Source organism: Balaenoptera physalus (assembly GCF_965194825.1).
Source record: "Balaenoptera physalus genome assembly, chromosome: 16".
Classification (NCBI taxonomy): Eukaryota; Metazoa; Chordata; class Mammalia; order Artiodactyla; family Balaenopteridae; genus Balaenoptera; species Balaenoptera physalus.
In genome coordinates, this window is record NC_138898.1 from 50,587,644 (window position 1) to 50,604,267 (window position 16,624).

Below are 16,624 nucleotides of genomic sequence, written 5' to 3' on the forward strand. Positions count from 1 at the left end.
CAAGGCCTCCCAGCTAGTAGATGGCAGGGACCCCTTCACTACCCTTTATGTCTATAAAAAGCCCAGAGCGAACTCAGAATGTATCTGAACTGAAAGGGAAGGCTTAAACCTCTAGAGTAGGAAATTGACTAAAAGGCAAACCATCTATGCCTATTTTTTCAGTGGACAAAAATGTTAATTAAAAAATTTAAAAGTGTCATGTATTGAAACAACTTGAAATGGAAATAAAAAGATGTGATGAACATAAAACCTGGCATATTACACTAATTTCTAATTATATGTATGTTTTTATATGACTATAATCACTATGCATCTGGTTTTTTGTTTTCTCTGCTCCCCTTCATGTTTGTTATAAACTTTTTCACTTATGTCATCACATATTCCACATGATTAAAATTGGTCAATGGTTATAGACCATTTTCTCCTATTGTTTTTGCACAGTTGACTAAACCATTTCCCCTCTGTCCCTCTCCCTCTCTTTGCTTTTATGTAGCTAGTCGGCTATAAAGTAAAGCAAGTAATATTTCTTAGATGTCTACACCACAAAGTGGTTAATGTAATAAGGTGATCACACTTTTCACAAATGTTTTTGAAAATAATCTCAAACTATGTAAGAATGGTACAGACAACACCCGCATACCTTTAACCCAGATTCACCTGTTGTTATTATTATGCCCCATTTTCCTTCTCTTTCTCTTTCCATACATTTTAATGTTTATGTTTATGTACATATTTATGCATGTAATTTTAAAAAATCATTTGAGGGTAAGTTACATACATCATGCATTTTACCCCTAAATAGTTCAGAAGTTATTTTTCTTTTTCTTTTTTAATATTTATTTATTTATTTGGCTGCATCAGGTCTTAGTTGCGGCACGCAGGATCTTTTGTTGCGGCACGTCGGCTCCTCTCTAGTTGTGGCACATGGGCTCCAGAGCGCACAGGCTCAGTAGTTGTGGCGCGCGGGGCTCAGCTGCCCTGCGGCACATGGGATCTTAGTTTCCCGACCAGGGATCGAACCTGAGTCCCCTGCATTGGAAGGCAGATTCTTAACCACTGGACCACCAGGGAAGTCCCCAGAGGCTATTTTCTAAGAATAAAGATATTATTTTACTTAACACTGGCATAGTCATAATCTTAAGTAAATTTAACATTGATACAGGTGTAATCTATCGTCCATCTTCCGATTTTGCCAAAGGATCTAGTGATGATCTTACAGCATCTTTTCTCCTCCAGCACAGGATCCAGTCTAGGATCAGTACTGCATTTGGATGTCACATCTTTAATCTGGAATCTTTCCACATCTCTCTTTGTCTTTTATGATATTAACATTTTAAAGAACATTGTTCCCATCTAGTTTTATTAATAATGTTCCTTATTTGGGGTTTGTCTGGATGTTTCCTTATATGGTTAGATTCAGGCTATGCATCCAGGGACAGGATGAGATGTTTGTTGTGTACTTCTCAGACAAACCACGATACTCTTGAGAGTGGGTGCCACCTACACTTACACTGAGATAAAGGGTGTAAACGTGGATGGTCTCAGATAAACTGGGAGGTATGGTGACCCTCGTTCTGTAAGTGATTATCCCCCTTCTACCAGTGCCCATCCTGGGACCAGATGGACTTGCTGGCCCACCTCCCACTGCCTGCAGCTGCCTCTCTTTCCCACCGGCTTCAACTGGCCATCATTCTACCCTTGGCTGTGCCTGGCAACTTGAACTCAAGACCTCTCTTGTTCAATTTCACTGGAGAATAACTTCCGGTCATGATGGGGGTTGGGTTGTTGCCTTGCTGTGCAGGGTTGGGTAGGAGATCTGAAATTCTAACTGCTCCTATGCAGACTCTCAGGCAACCCTCGTGTGTTTCAGCTCTCCTGTAACAGAGAACAAACCTGACTCCATATTGGATCTATTCCTTTAGCTCTAACCTTTGTGCCCTGTTGCCGGGGCTTAGTCATGCGGGCTCTGCACCTTTTGTAAAAGAATGTTGCCTATAGCCTGAAATACACAGGAGAACCCATTCTCAAGGCTCTGACCTTTAAAGGTATTAACACTTTTCCATTCATATAGAGATAAAAAGTTGCAGAGGGAGAATAATACTTGTTGAAGGTTTATAGGAGCATTGTGACCAGACCTATCTGGACAGCTGCAAGAACAAAGGATTCCTGCACCAAGAGGATTGCAACAACCAGCCACCCTCCCTCCCCTTTTAGAATAAAAGAAGCCTGAATTCTAACTCGGGAAGATGGTTCTTTGGGACACGAGTCCACCATCTTCTCGGGCTGCTGGCTTTCTGAATAAAGTCGCTATTCGTTCCCCCAACAACTCTCCTCTCTATTTATTGGCCCGTCGTGTGGTGAGCAGTACGAGCTTGGACTCGGTAATGCTACCCTTCACCTCCATCTTTTGCCATATCTGGTACATCCAATTCCTAAGATTTCTGAGATTCTCTTGCATGAACCAGCTGTTTTCCTCTCCCATCCCCCCGAGACACTTAGGTTTCTTAGCTTTCTCCACTGTGCTAAGTCAGTCTCCTGAAAATTTGTTGACATTATCTTGTCCACTGTATTCTTTTCTTCCTTATTTTTGTGGAGTTTTAATCTAAAAACATTCTTTGCTGCCATTTTTGGTGGGGCTTGGGGGAGGGAGTAGAGATCATGCCCACGTTCAATCCACTACCACTAATGGGAGGCCTTCGAACTTACCCTTGTGGGACCGTTCTTGCCATGCCCGCCTCGATTTGGCCTCACCACGTTCGGGGAGCACAGGGCTCACACCTCGTTCATGCTGTTCTGCCTGGAATTCCAACTTCCCTACCTGCCCACGCACCGCTCACTGCTGCCACCTTGATACAGCCACAGCGTTTTATTACCATCTCTATTTTAGAACTTATCCCAGATTTCCTTGTGTCTTCATTCATTGAGTAGGAATTTGTCTCCTGCCCCTTAAAGGTAGGGACTTGACCTTGTTCAATATTTAACTCTTCCAGATGATGCTTTGTGAGTAGATATTTTCTAAGTGTTTGTTCCACTGGATTAAAAGGAAATAATATTGTTTCTTTTGTTATGTTCCTGGAAGTTTATTATTTTTCTCAAACGGGATTTCTATGAGTGGTAGACTGGGTTGCTGGTCCCAGTGCTTCACTCCATTGCGACAGAGTTCCACACCCACACCCTCGCCATGGCCTTCGGTGAGCCATGCCTCTTCCCTGCCTCTTGACTGAGGCTATGGCTGTGGGCTTTGCTTTGACTAATGGGATGTTAGCGGACGCGATGCCAACAAGGGCTTGGAACGATCTTGTGTGCCTGGGCTTGCTCTCATCCTTCTGTCACTGCTAGCTCTAGGAGGATGACAGACATTTGGAGCACAGCTGCACCAGCTGATCAGAAGACCTGCAGCTTGCAGGAGAGCTATCCAGCTGAGCTGCAGACCTGGGACAGAGTGATAAAGACTTCTTTTCTGCTGCTTAGTTTGGGGGTCATTTTGTTCTGTAGCAATAGCTGACTGATACATGATGTCAAAGGGAATGAATGATTTTTTTATAAATTATTCTTGTCCTACGTTGGTTTTGCTCTGTAGGAAGCCTGAAACCAATTTACCATGCAATCAGCATGGTATATGTGTGCCATACCATAGAAAATACTCATTGATGCGCCTTGATTTGATCATAAGATCTATTTTTAAATGGCTTAAGACAGCAAAATAGAATAATAACCACACTGCCAGCACAACTTTGGCCCTTACATAGATTCATTCCAGACTGAATCCATTATCATAGTCCTTTTGGAGAAAAAAATAAATTCTGAGAAATCAACAGAGATCTGTGTAATTTTCTTGATTTTTGATAACTATGACTTTAATTTGTAGTATACTATGTGCAATCCATAGAGTTAATTATATGGCACTGCTAATCCTTATTTTTATGAAAACAGGCTTTTGATAATGATTTTTAAAACTGGAGATAGGACAAAATATTTATATTTAGGAGCATTCTCATCAGATGCTATTCATTTCTTTCAACACCCACAATTTACTTTTAAGTTTGTCAAAGCCTAGCTTTGTTATTTCCATAATACAAATTAAAATGAAACACAGTGGCAAAACAAAAATTCCTTTATATTATGTAATTGAGAATTGGCCAATTTATCAAATCTTTAAGAATTTTTTCTTTGGTTCAAAGAATCTATTATGCCAATGTCCTGATGGAGCTCTGCTTGCATCTCCTACTCTGGAAAGGTTTTCAGAATCCATGAGAGTCAGGATAATATTATAATAAGGACAACTTTTCTGAGTTATTGTACAAAGAAGAGATTGGTTACAAACAGGCACAAGTATCAGTGAGAACTTACTTGCAATACACCTCACAATTTACCCAGAGGTGCCATTTGATTTTGCATCCACGGTTAAGAACCCCTAATATAAGGAGGGGTCCTGAATGTCATGTTGCAATTACGAAAAAGAATTGCTTAAGTAATCAGAAAAGAAAATGGTATTGTTAAACAGTTCTGGCATTGACAGTTTGACTGAAAGAGAAGAGACAAAGCCAGGGGTCCTTGGGCTCTCCGACTAGTCCAAGTTTAACAAGCTCCCTTGGGCTTCCTTCACAATTCCCAGTGGAAGCAGTCAAAAGAAAGGCATGCCTCTCCTGTCCTCCTGACCCTCCATTTACTCATAAAACAACGGGCTTTAACAATCACGGAACAAAAACCACATTGCCCAATGTAACCTTCCAACCCCCAGAGCTGTATGGGCCGCTAATCCAGCGCACAAAAGCAGGCCGACCGCTCTTTTGTTCTGCCCGAGGCTGGGCGCAGCGCTGAGCAACAGCTGATCGGCTCTGGAACGTCCCAGCGGCGTGCCAGGGGCCTCCGATGTTTATTTAGCGCGCTGCTGTCTCGACGAGGGGCCTCCGGGAGCCGGCTGCACGCTCGCCCGCAGAGGAGTCATGTACCGGCGCAGCTACGTCTTCCAGGCCCGCAAGGAGCAGTACGAGCGCGCCGAGGAGGCGTCGCGCACCACCGAGCCGGACAGCCTGGTGGAGGGCCGGGCGGCCGCGCCGAGCCTAGCGCAGCTGCAGGGGCTCGGCGAGCGCGTGGCCGCCCACGTCCAGCGGGCCCGGGCACTCGAGCAGCGCCACGTCGTCCTGCGGAGGCAGCTGGACGCCTTCCAGCGCCTGGATGAGCTGGCCGGCTCCGAGGATGCCCTCGCCCGCCACGTCGAGGGCAACCGCCAGCGCGCCCGGGATTTGGCGGCCGAGCGCAACCGGTTGGAGCGCCAGGGCGCAGAGGCGCAGCGCGCCCTCTGCGAGTTCCAAAGCAAGTAAGCGCAGCCGTGGGAGTAACGAGGCAGCGCGGGCCGGGATAGCGCTGCCGCCGGAGGTAGGAGGGCCGTCTCCGGGCCCAGGCGACCGGTGACTTCATCCCGGCAGAGGCACGCACGTGCTGCATCTCCCTGAGATAGGACTAGCTTCCATTTTGGTGGCACGTCACGGTTTGCATGAAATGGTGTAATTTGCTGTTAATGTCTTTTAGAGTCTAGATATAAGTTACATGCAATGAAATGCACAGATTTTAAGTGCGTAGCTCAATGAGTTTGACGAATGTATTAATAGATACCCATGTAACTACGAAAACAAGCAAGATATTCCTCTACCCCAGAAAGTTACCTTCTGCCCTTTCCCAGCCTTTGGTTCCCTCTCCCCAGTCCCTGCAAGCAGAGGCACCCAGCGTTCTGATTTCTGTCACCATAGATTACTATTGCCTGTTCTGGAATCTTCTAGACATATTCTTATGTGTCTGGCTCCTTCTGCTCGGCACAGTGTTTCTGAGATGTGTCGATGTTATTTAATCCTCACAGCCTCATCCTGTCATAGACGGTACTGCGCCCAGTTTACAGATGAGGAGACTGAGGCTCAGACAATGTAGAGATTGGAGGCAGGGTCCCTCAGCTGGTGGATCGCTGCACTGGGACTGGAATTCAAGTCTTGAGCGTGCTAAGTCTAACGGCCTTCACTGCATCACAGCGGACACCTGGACATTGCTTCAGCATGTGCCTGCTAGTGTCTGGCTCCTCAAAGTGTGATCCGTGGACCAGTAGCATTGCCATCACCCAGGATCTTGTTAAAATTGGAGACTCTTGGGCCCACCCCAGAGCTCCTGAATCAGACTCTGAAAAAGACCCCTAGGTGATTCGTCGTTTAAGTTAACGACCTTGAAGTTTCAGAGGTCCTGCTCCTGGGCAATGTCCCCCCTTTTGACAGACTGAATAATGTGTTAAAATCACCCAAAAAACTATTCAAAGAAAAAAGATGCTCAGCAATTTGTCAGCATCTTTCCAGGTGATAAATGGGTGTGCGCTTTGATTCAGCTGGGCACTTCAGAGAATTTACCCTCTGATACTCACTCCAGGAGGTGTCAAAGGGCGTGTCCACCAAGATATTCACTGCAGTGTGATCTGCAATAGCAAAGGCCTGGGACCAACCTGAAGGCCTGTTAATAGGAATCAGGTTATAAAATTGTGCTTCATTCATGCAATGGAATACTGTGCAATTGTAAGAAAAAAATAGTGTGTTATTATCATCTATTTTAAAAAGACGGGGGTCAGAGTAGAGATTTTTTGCTTGCATAAGAAAAAAGAAGACACAAGCACACACACAAAAACCTAATAACACTGGTTACCTATGGGGATAAGGAAGTAGGAGCAGAGGTGGGAGGGAGACTTTTACCTTTTTCTGTCATTTAAAAAATTCTCTAACCATGTAAGAGATTTATCTGTTTAAAAATTATATAAATTAATTTAAAAGTACAGATGTGCAGGCCCCATCCTGGACCTCAAGTGGGGCCCAGGTTTTTTATATTTAATGAGCTCCACTGGTGATTGCAGTGAACAGCCAGGTTTGAGGACCTCTGGTTTAGGGTAGCCAGAGGGTTTTCTTCAAACGTGCTTTGTGTTTGAGTTCCACATTCTCAACCCCAGTCGTGGGCAGGGTATTCAGCATTGGGTACTGAGCATATTTATCAGATCATAAGCATCGATTCCATTCCCATCAGTCCTTCTGTTTCTGGTTTTCGTTTTTTTGGCCAAATTGCACATGTGCGATCTTATTTCCCCGACCAGGGATCGAACCCGTGCCCCCTGCAGTGGAAGCATGGAGTCCTAACCACTGGACCGCCAGGGAAGTCCCTGTTTCTGGTTTTAATCCACAGAAGTAGGTTTGCAGCTGGAAGAAGGCACCTGAAAAATCCCTGTGGCCCTTCAAGGGAAAACTGAGGCTTGCAGAGGGCCTGTGGGTGGCAGGACTTGAACTTGGGTTTTTCACCCTAGGCCCATACCCTTTCCAGAACACTGTGTCTTAGAGAGAAGCTGTTCTTGGACTCCTGTGGAGTGAGGCCCAAAGGTAGGACTTCATTCATATTAAGCTCATGTTCCCTAAAGAAAATGGAAGTGAATGCTGGTTGACACCCAGGGCAGTTCCGTGGGTCATCAGAATACCTCAGATCCCCAAATGGCCTTTACCTGGTCCTTGGGCCACAGTCAGCTGTGATTTGGCTGGGCAAGCCTGACTCCCAGGAGCCCTTGCTGGAGGAGCGGCCGTGTTGAGTCTTCCTGCTTTCACCTGGTTCTGAGTTGTATGTTCTGAGTTGTATGTCCATCGTGGAGCCGACCCTTCAGGCTCTGTGATTTATTTGATAATTCTCGTTAATTTATTCCCTCCCATTGCCCCCTTGGAGAAGTTTTGATGTTTTAACTTGGGTAGTGGGATTTGAAAATCATTATAAAAATCATACCCATCTACATGCATGGGTACACGCACCGAGTTTGGTTTAATTCCAGAGGTGAGGTGATGATTAGCCAGAACCAGGTGAAATTAATGCAGAAATAGGAAGGTATATGCAGCCTTGTTAGGCATGTTCTTTACCTGGATAGTTGAATAATTTCAAAATCAGGTCTTCAGCACATCAAACAAAGGCTAAATAAAATAAAAACTAAATACAAATAAAAACAAAACTACCAAAATACAATGATGAATAGAGTCAATTATCCAAATTGCTGAAAACCAAAAATAATCCTGTAAAACAATCAGGTAATTGAAGCCAAAGTGGTTTTTTCCACTTTATGAATTCACTTTTATATTCACTTCTATGAATATATGAATATATCATGAATTCTCACAATGGATTCTTTATAATGAAATCACTTGTCTGTAATAAAATATCTAGGCTTGTCTACAGCATGAAAATCACATTAATATGTTGTTTATTAAATATGTTTTTAAGCTACAGAAATTCTTGGATGTTTCTAGCAGGAAAAAGCAATGAGAAAATTAGATTTTGTTAACAGTTTTATTCTTAACGCTAATTAACCATTAAAAAACATCATTTCTGGCTCCATTAGAGCCACACAGAAAAGAAACTGTTAAATGTGACATCCTGGTGTGAAAAGTAAACTGATGCAAATATATTTTGCTTACTGGTTATAGCTGAGCTGCTTAGGTGGCTCTAGAACTGGGAACACTTAGTACAGCGTTCCTATACCTCATGTTCTTCCCTGAGGTCAAGACTTTTAATTCTGAGGCATGGTTTCCCAGCACCTGTCACGGTATAAAGTCCTTGACTTGAACCCGTGGCATGGGTCTACAGGGACACAGAAAGCGATGCTTTGTGGGTTGGGCTGAGTGCTAATTAGGATTAGTTTCAACAAGTAAACTCCAAATTGACATTGGCTTATCCAAACAGAAGTGTGTTTCTTTCTTGTGTAAGGTCTGGACTAACAGTTTAGTATGGCACCCTGCAGTATTCAAGGCCCAGAAGGCTCTGTGTGGTCTTCAAGAAGGCAGCATCCATGTTTCAGGTGCAGGAGGAAGGGATGCAGAAGGACACACCTACACCATCTCTTACCGCAGATACCTGGAAGGGGCCACAGACATGCTTACATCCCATTGGTCAGGACCACACTGAGCTGCAAGGAAGGCTGGGAAATGCAGTCTCCCTTCTAGGCAGCCCTGTGGCCACCAAACATGACAGGCTCTAAGTCCTATTCGAATGGATATTGGGGGCAGCTTGCAGGGAAAGAGGTCGGGGGTCATTTGGGAAGGGGCTTTCTCTTTTTCTTCAGGGGGTGAAACTCCCCCTAGAAGGAAACTCGTTCTGACCAGAATGATTTCTGGGGTCTCTCTGTTTCCTTGATCTTTACCATTTTTTAGAAGTCCAGGGAAGAAGTCGACTAGGAGAAAAAAATACACCTGCTCCTAGTATCTGCTGCTTTATTAATCTTGTGTATGTTTAACCTTGAGGGTGTCCCTGCTCTACCCAGGCAGCATGGTGTGGCTGTCAGGACACAGTTTTGTTGTCAGACTCACATCTGAGTCCTGCACCCCTCTCTTAGTTTGGAGTCCTTGAAGCCGAGCCTGAGAAAGTCGCTTATTTGGGAGGTGGCATCAGGGAGCACCAGTTGGGGAGTAAGGAGGTTAGGCAGGAAGGGAAGGAGCCAACACGGAGTGCGTCATCCGGCAAGTTACCTGCACGGCCACTGGAGGCCACCTGCGGGGTGGAGAGCACACCTCAGTGGTCCCAGCTGAGGGCCAGGGAGCCGGGGTGTGTACGTACCCACTCGCCCCGTCAGAGCTTGCAGGCTGCTCCCAGGGGCACTGACTCTCTGAGCCGTCCAGCCTGCCCTGCCTGCCACCCCACAGGAGGCCCTTGGTGTGCAGGGCAAGGCCTCACAGATGCGGGTGAAGTGCCAGGAGCACCTGCGGAGGCCTCGGGCCAGTTTCTCAACCTCGGTTTCCTCATCTTTCACGAGGGAGTAACAGGAACTGCTGTATTCCAGGGTTTTGTGAGGATTAAATGGCGTAATCCAGAAAAGCTGACACATGATGATAAATACAATAGGATAGGGTATCCGGACCAGGTCAGGTTAGTGGTGTTTGATGTAATAGATCGTTAGTACAGCCTCCCAGTCTCTGTGCTGCCGCTGCACTTGGGGTACAGGTGTGCTGGGATCTGATTCCTGCATCTTCGGGTGGCTGGGAGGGGGCGCTGGGGGGTTGGGGCTGGGACTCCGGGCTGGGAGACTCCTGCTCCATCTATGGTGCCACTGGCGGCACTTCCTACGTGTGCCGTGATGTGGAGAAGGTTGGGAAGGAGTGGCTCCGAAATGCAGCATCAGCTCCTGCTTCCCTTAGTGAGAGGGGGTAGGACTCAGGTTAATTGAACGCTGATTGTGTGACCACACGTACCGGATCACGGAAGCTGCCCAACTCTCCCTTCTGTGTCCCATCTGCAGGTATGAAAATGAGTGTGAGTGTCAGCTGCTGCTGAAAGAAATGCTCAAACGGCTAAACAAGGTGAGCTGAGCCCGTCCTTGGGTTTGAATAGATTCACGACAAGGTTGAGCTAAATGGCTGAACGATTGTTTCACACACTGCCTCTTTGTGTTCTTTCAGGATTCCCCTATTTCTTTTGCTGTCATTCTCCTTCTTTCTTAAAAAATTTATTTTAATGAGGTATAGTTGATTTACAATGTTGTGTTAATTTCTGCTGTACAGCAAAGTGATTCAGTTATGCACATATATACATTCTTTTTCATATTCTTTTCCATTATGGTTTATCACAGGATATTGAATATAGTTCCCTGCGCTCTACAGTAGGACCTTGTTGTTTATCCATCCTATATACACTAGTTTGCATCTGCTAACCCCAAATTCCCAATCCATCTCTCCCCCACCACCCTCCCCCTTGGCAACCACAAGTCTGTTCTCTATGTCTGTGTGTCACTCTCCTTCTTGACTTTGTAATTTCAACTAAATCTTTGTGAGTGAATTCACACACCCACACACACTCCTCTACCACAAGCTAAATGAGCTCGTGAGAGATCCCTAGATGGTTAAGCTCATTGGTTTGCTCGGCTATCAAAATGGGCCAGCGTTACAGAGACTGGCTGTTGTTTGCACCAAACTTAGGAGGGAACTTGCTCTGGGCAGTGGTTATTTGGATGCAATGCTACCTTATCCTGTTGGCTAAGAGTCTTGAGATTACTCCTCCCCAGGGAAAGTCTCAAGAGAATAGAGGACGAAATTTCCTTTTACCCTCAAGCTCCTCACTCTTGAAGCATGAACAGTCGCCATGTGCGAGGCACCAGGATTCTTAGCTCCTTGCTGGAGACCTTCCTGCAGAGGTTGGGTGGAGTTGTTCTTCGCAGGGGCAGTTTCCTTCTTTGGATCCTTCATCACCATCCTAACTGATTGGATTTTCTGCTGTAGCCAGGAGAACTTGACTACCAGATAGCAGAATAACTGTGGGCCACAGAGGTTGGACAAAACCAGGGACGGCAAAGAGCTATAAGCATTATCCTTTTCTGATTATTTCAGAGCTCAGATGTCAGAGGGGAAGGACCTATGGGAACTGGTTATTTGAAGGGTTGCTTGTTCAGTGTACCTGGCTGCCTTCCCCCTTCCCCATTCCCCACCCCTAACCTCATTGCTGATAAAATCCATCACCCTTCCCTGCTGCGCCCAAATGTGGCCTTAAGATTCTTCTCCACCTGGTTGCCATATGATCCAGCAATCCCACTCCTGGGCATACAGCCGGACAAAACTCTTATTCAAAAAGATACATGCACCCCATTGTTCATAGCAGCACTATTTACAATAACCAAGACATGGAAACAACCTAAGTATCCATCGATAGATGAATGGATAAAGAAGATGTGGTATTTATATACAACAGAATACTACTCAGCTATAAAAAAGAATGAAATAATGCCATTTGCAGCAACACGGATGGACCTAGAGATTATCATACTCAGTGAAGTAAGTCAGAAAGGGAAAGACAAATATCATATGATATTGCTTGTATGTGGAATCTAAAATATGACACAAATGAACCTATCTATGAAACAGAAACAGATTCACAGACATAGAGAACTGACTTGTGGTTGCCAAGGGGGAGGGTGGTGGGGGAGGGATGGATTGGGAGTTTGGGGTTAGCAGATGCAAACTAGTATATATAGGATGGATAAACAGCAAGGTCCTACTGTAGAGCACAGGGAACTGTATTCAATATCCTGTGATAAACCATGAAAGAATGTGAAAAAGAATGTATATATATGTATAACTGAAACACTTTGGTGTACAGCAGAAATTAACACAACATTGTAAGTGAACTATATTTCAATAAACTAAATGAAAAAAAAATAAGATTCTTCTCCACATGGAACCCCAGGCAACTTCAGACGGTCAGGGTTAGCTCAGGGTTAGCTCGGAATGTTTGCCACTAATTTCCTGGCTTCGTCCAACGTCTGTTGTCTAGGATTATTCCGCTAGTCGGTGGGAAAGTCAGAACTACACTCTAGGGACACTGAATTTTGCTTTGTGTATGTTACTGACTGTATGATATTTCTGTGACCATCTCTGTGTGAGCATCTAATGTATTGTCCAACTCGGGACACTGTGTGAAGGAGATGCTGTCAGTAATTACGCAGGTCGATTGTTAGAAGCTGGACTGTCTCAGGCCAGTGGAACAGATGGGCACACAGAGGTGAGCACAGAGATGGCGGGGAGGGGGTCCTGCAGGGGAGCCCTAAGCACACAGCTCATGACTGGCCGTGTGCTGAGCTGGGTTGCAAGGACCCAAGGCCTGCTGGAAGTCTGAGTGGATTGGGGCCTTATTAGCATTTGACCTCACCCAGCTTTCAGCTGACACTTGTGGCTCACCCCCATTTGTGTTTTTGGTGGCGATTCCAGGCTGTCAGGTGGGGCCGCCGTCTTGTCTATCGGCCGAGGCCTTCGGGAACAGGGGCACCTGACACCCTTCACCTTTAGGTGCCAGTTCAGCCCCTCCGCAGCACCACCTCGTTTTGCTTTGTGACTATTTGTCCTCCCTGCAAGCAGGGCTCTCTCTGGACTGGGCCCTAAGGTTGTTGCTCACATGGTGCCATCCTGGGCATTCCTTGAAGAAGAGAGAGAAAGAACTTAGTCCTTCTTTTTTACCTTTGGTGGCAAGTGACACTGGATTTAAAAACAAGCTCAAATCTTCTGGGGTTTTTTTTTCTCTCTCTCTTATTACAAAAGCAATGCCTATTCCCAGTAGAAAGATAAGACAGTAGAAAGAGAACGAAAAATAAGGGAAAGGCATCCCACCCTTTCCCCCCGTCATACTGTGATGTAGCGTGTGAACGATGGGGTATGAGTCCCGTGAGAACGTTACGAAGGTTCTGGGGAAAGATGGGACCAAGCATGCGGGCGGGCGGGGGCAGCACAGGCATCGGCGTGGCTGATCCCGGGTCCAGGGAAAGACACTTCTCCCCACAAGGACTGTGCCATCCAGAACAGGAGGGCAGCCTGCTAGCAGGACCCTTCACGCTGTCGCTCAGTATCTGTGAGGCTTCATCTCTCTGAGACTCAGCTTCTTTGTCTGGAAAATGGGAGCAATGCTAGTTCCCACCACCATAGGAGCAGGTGTCCGTCTGCATGCCTGGTGAGAGTTAAATGACATAGTAATGCACGTGACCTGCCTGTTACAGTTGTTATTACAGGTCACGTGATGTGATGGACGCCAGCTTAGTTTTCTCGGGAAGTGGCCGCGTACCCCTGGAGGAGTGGGAGTGCAAGGAGAGACAGCTTTTTCATAGCCGTGAATTTATTTTTATGGCTACCTTTTCTCTAGAGCAGGTGACATTAAAAAAATAAGTTTCTTTTTAAATGCATGTCAATAAACATGAATCAATTTGAAAAAAATACGGGGTGAGTAATAGTAGAAGATTTTGGATGTAGCGGAAATCACAGACACAGGATGCAAATACAGTGAATCGGGAGGTCCCTGCACTAGCTCACGGGAGCCTTGGAACAGCCTTTTGGATTTTGTTTATTTTACCCTCAGATGACCCGGTCCGATCGCCCCTCTGTCAGGGGGGAACTCACCCTTGCTGAGGCTAAACGACTTCAGAGACCCACAGCCCACCCGCGGCAGGTGTGGGCAAGAGCGAGGTGCTCTGGGTCCATGGCTCCTTCTTTCCCTCCCAGGGACGGTCAGGGAACCGCTGTCTCTCAGGAGACAGACACAGAGCCGGAGTCTCTGGGTGAAGACGGCCACTTCCCACTAGCTGTTGGTGCCCTGTCCATCCCCCCAGGCCGCCCTCAATGTCACATAGAGATGCTGGGCCCGCTGGCAGCTTCCTGCATCCGTCTGGCTTGGGAACGTCTGCAGTCGCAGGGGGCACGGTCCAGAAGTGTGGGCATTAGCACCCCAGGGGCGACCCTCAGCCACTGGGGGACAGGATGGGGTGGCTGAGTCCCTGGCTGGCCCACCCCTCGTCCCAACAGTTCAGAGGTGAGTTTCCCAGTCTCCTGGGGGGTCCCCAGCAGGACTGAGCCCATTGCCCACAGTGGGAACCTGCTCATTCCACACCTTTATTGGCTTTGTTCTTTTCCCTGTGTCACTACACCACCCCTTCCAGTGCTCCTGGGATTACCTCTCAAATAAGGGACCCCTTCCCAGTCCTTGCCTTGGGGTCTGCTTCTGAAAACTGAAATTAAGACAGCCCCTCAAGGGTCAGCCAGCTGGACCTTCAGATTCTCTGTCCACTGAGATGGTCACTGGAGAAGAAGGAGGTGAAATGGTACAGTAGAATTCACATCTTGTTGGCTGTCGGTCATATCATTGATTTTAGTTGACAAAGCTTTGAATATCTACAGACATCACATCAACTGGGTTTTTACTGTCAACGCAGCCTAATGTCCGTTTCCTTTGGTCCCTTTGGAAGGGATTGATCCCTGCGTGTGGCCGTGTGAAATGGGTTACACTAGGAATCTCTGACCCAGTCTTTGAATCTGGCTTGGAAAACATCACAATGTATGGACAGGACTGGTTGCCACCATGTTCATAAAGCTGCCATCTATGTATACTGCCCATGTAATTAAACCTCCAGAACAGAGTGCCTGTATTTTTAACAGCCAAATAAGTTAAAGCAAGCCACTCCTTGCTATGCACTTTGAAATGAAATAAATTTCTCAACATACTACTTACATACTCGGGCCAAAGTTATTCACATTTTCAGCCTTTGGATGTGGTAAGCATTCCTGGTGACTTTTATTTTATCTTTGCCCATTAACATTTTTTTTTTGTTTTTTATTCTTAATTTTTTATTGAGGTATAGTTGATTCCCACTATTAGTTTCAGGTGTACAACATAGTGATTCAGTATTTTTACATGTTATACTCCATTAAAAGTTACTAGAACTGATGACTTTTTTTTTTTTTAAGTATTTATTTATTTTGGCTGAGCCAGGTCTTTAGTTGCAGCATGCAGGAACTTTAGTTGCAGCACGCAGGAACTTTAGTTGCAGCATGTGGTATCTAGTTCCCTGACCAGGGATTGAACCTGGGTCCCCTGCGTTGGGAGCACAGAGTCTTAACCACTGGACCAGCAGGGAAGTCCCTAGAACTGATGACTTTAAAATATTTGGGTTTGGCTAATCTCTAGGACTCATTATGTATATCGCCAATTTGAAAATGATGTAGGTGCTAGTCGAATGCTTTCACCGGAAAACAATTTTAGGAAATACCTAAAGCTGCTGTATGTGCTTTTCCGTGTAAGTCGTGTATCTTAAACGTGTCTGGAAAGGAGCAAGAGGCAGGGGAGTTCAGGGGGTGAAAGGATGGGGCACAAAACTTTTGATTTCAGGGCTACAAGACTTCATACATCCAGGAATTCCTCTGAGGCTGGAAATGAACTTCTGGAGAAGAGGAGAGCCATCTGGGGAAGAAGAGTTTAGGAGGAGGCTGGCGGTGGGCGGCTGGAAGAACAGAAGGCAGAGGAAGTGTGAGGAAGGATGCAGAGGGTGAGAGTGGAGTCGAGGAAGGCGAGGTGGTGGGAAGAGGGAGGGTGGGGAGTGGAGGGACGTGCTCAGCTCCTCCAGGTCAGCGTGAGCCCTGGAAGGAAAGCAACTCTAACATTTTTGGAAAGGTTTTTGACGTCCAGGATTGAAGTAGGTGTTTTTTTAAATCAAACCCTAATTAACTAGAAATCTTAATGAATTTGAATACCCATTCTTTAGCAGTTGGTTTTTTTGGTTTTTGTTTATTTTTTTAGTTGGGCTGGATTTGGGGCTGCGTGTGGATACAGACAGTTGGGTTTTTAATGGATTTCCAGCATCTCTGTGACTGGGTTGGCAAGGCTGATTTTTCAAGGGTATATAGGACTCTAGTTATTTCTTCAGTTACTTTCTCAAAAATCGTCTAGGCCAGCGGTTCTGGAACTTCCTGTGCATCAGCGTCACCTGGAGGGCGTGTTAAAACACAGATTCCTGGGCCTCTACCCCAGAAATTCTGATCCGGTAGGTCTGGGATCCACCAGATTTTTTAAGTTTCTAATCATTTCCAGATGGTGTGGTCCAGGGACCACACTTTGAGAACCACTGGCCTAGATGAAAACATACACAGTATCAGGGCTGGAGTGTTTTCTAAAATTAGAATATTGGCCCAGAGTCTCGATTTGGAAAAATCTAGACGCTTCGGCTGGTGGAGCTTTTGAAAATGCAGCTGACAGCATCCAAAAGCATAATAAAAACACAAGCGTCTACACATTTCTGAGTTCTAGTGCAAACAAAAGAAAACACTTCCAAACG

The 16,624-nt window shown here is 45.9% G+C and overlaps 1 protein-coding gene across 5 annotated transcripts in view; it reads left to right on the forward strand.

Annotated features, from left to right (window-relative positions):
- Window positions 1-16,624, forward strand: part of BFSP1 (beaded filament structural protein 1) — a gene marked incomplete at its 5' end in the record, with an annotated part of 67,080 nt that overhangs the window by 24,292 nt on the left and 26,164 nt on the right. For 3 of the 5 annotated variants that reach the window (XM_082431689.1, XM_082431690.1, XM_082431688.1), the window contains one exon: window positions 10,286-10,346. In XM_082431689.1, coding sequence (XP_082287815.1) covers window positions 10,326-10,346 — 21 coding nt within the window. Of the gene's footprint in view, window positions 1-4,946; window positions 5,321-10,285; window positions 10,347-16,624 lie in introns of those variants that run through there. The other 2 variants (XM_082431686.1, XM_082431687.1) reach the window with 1 other exon arrangement.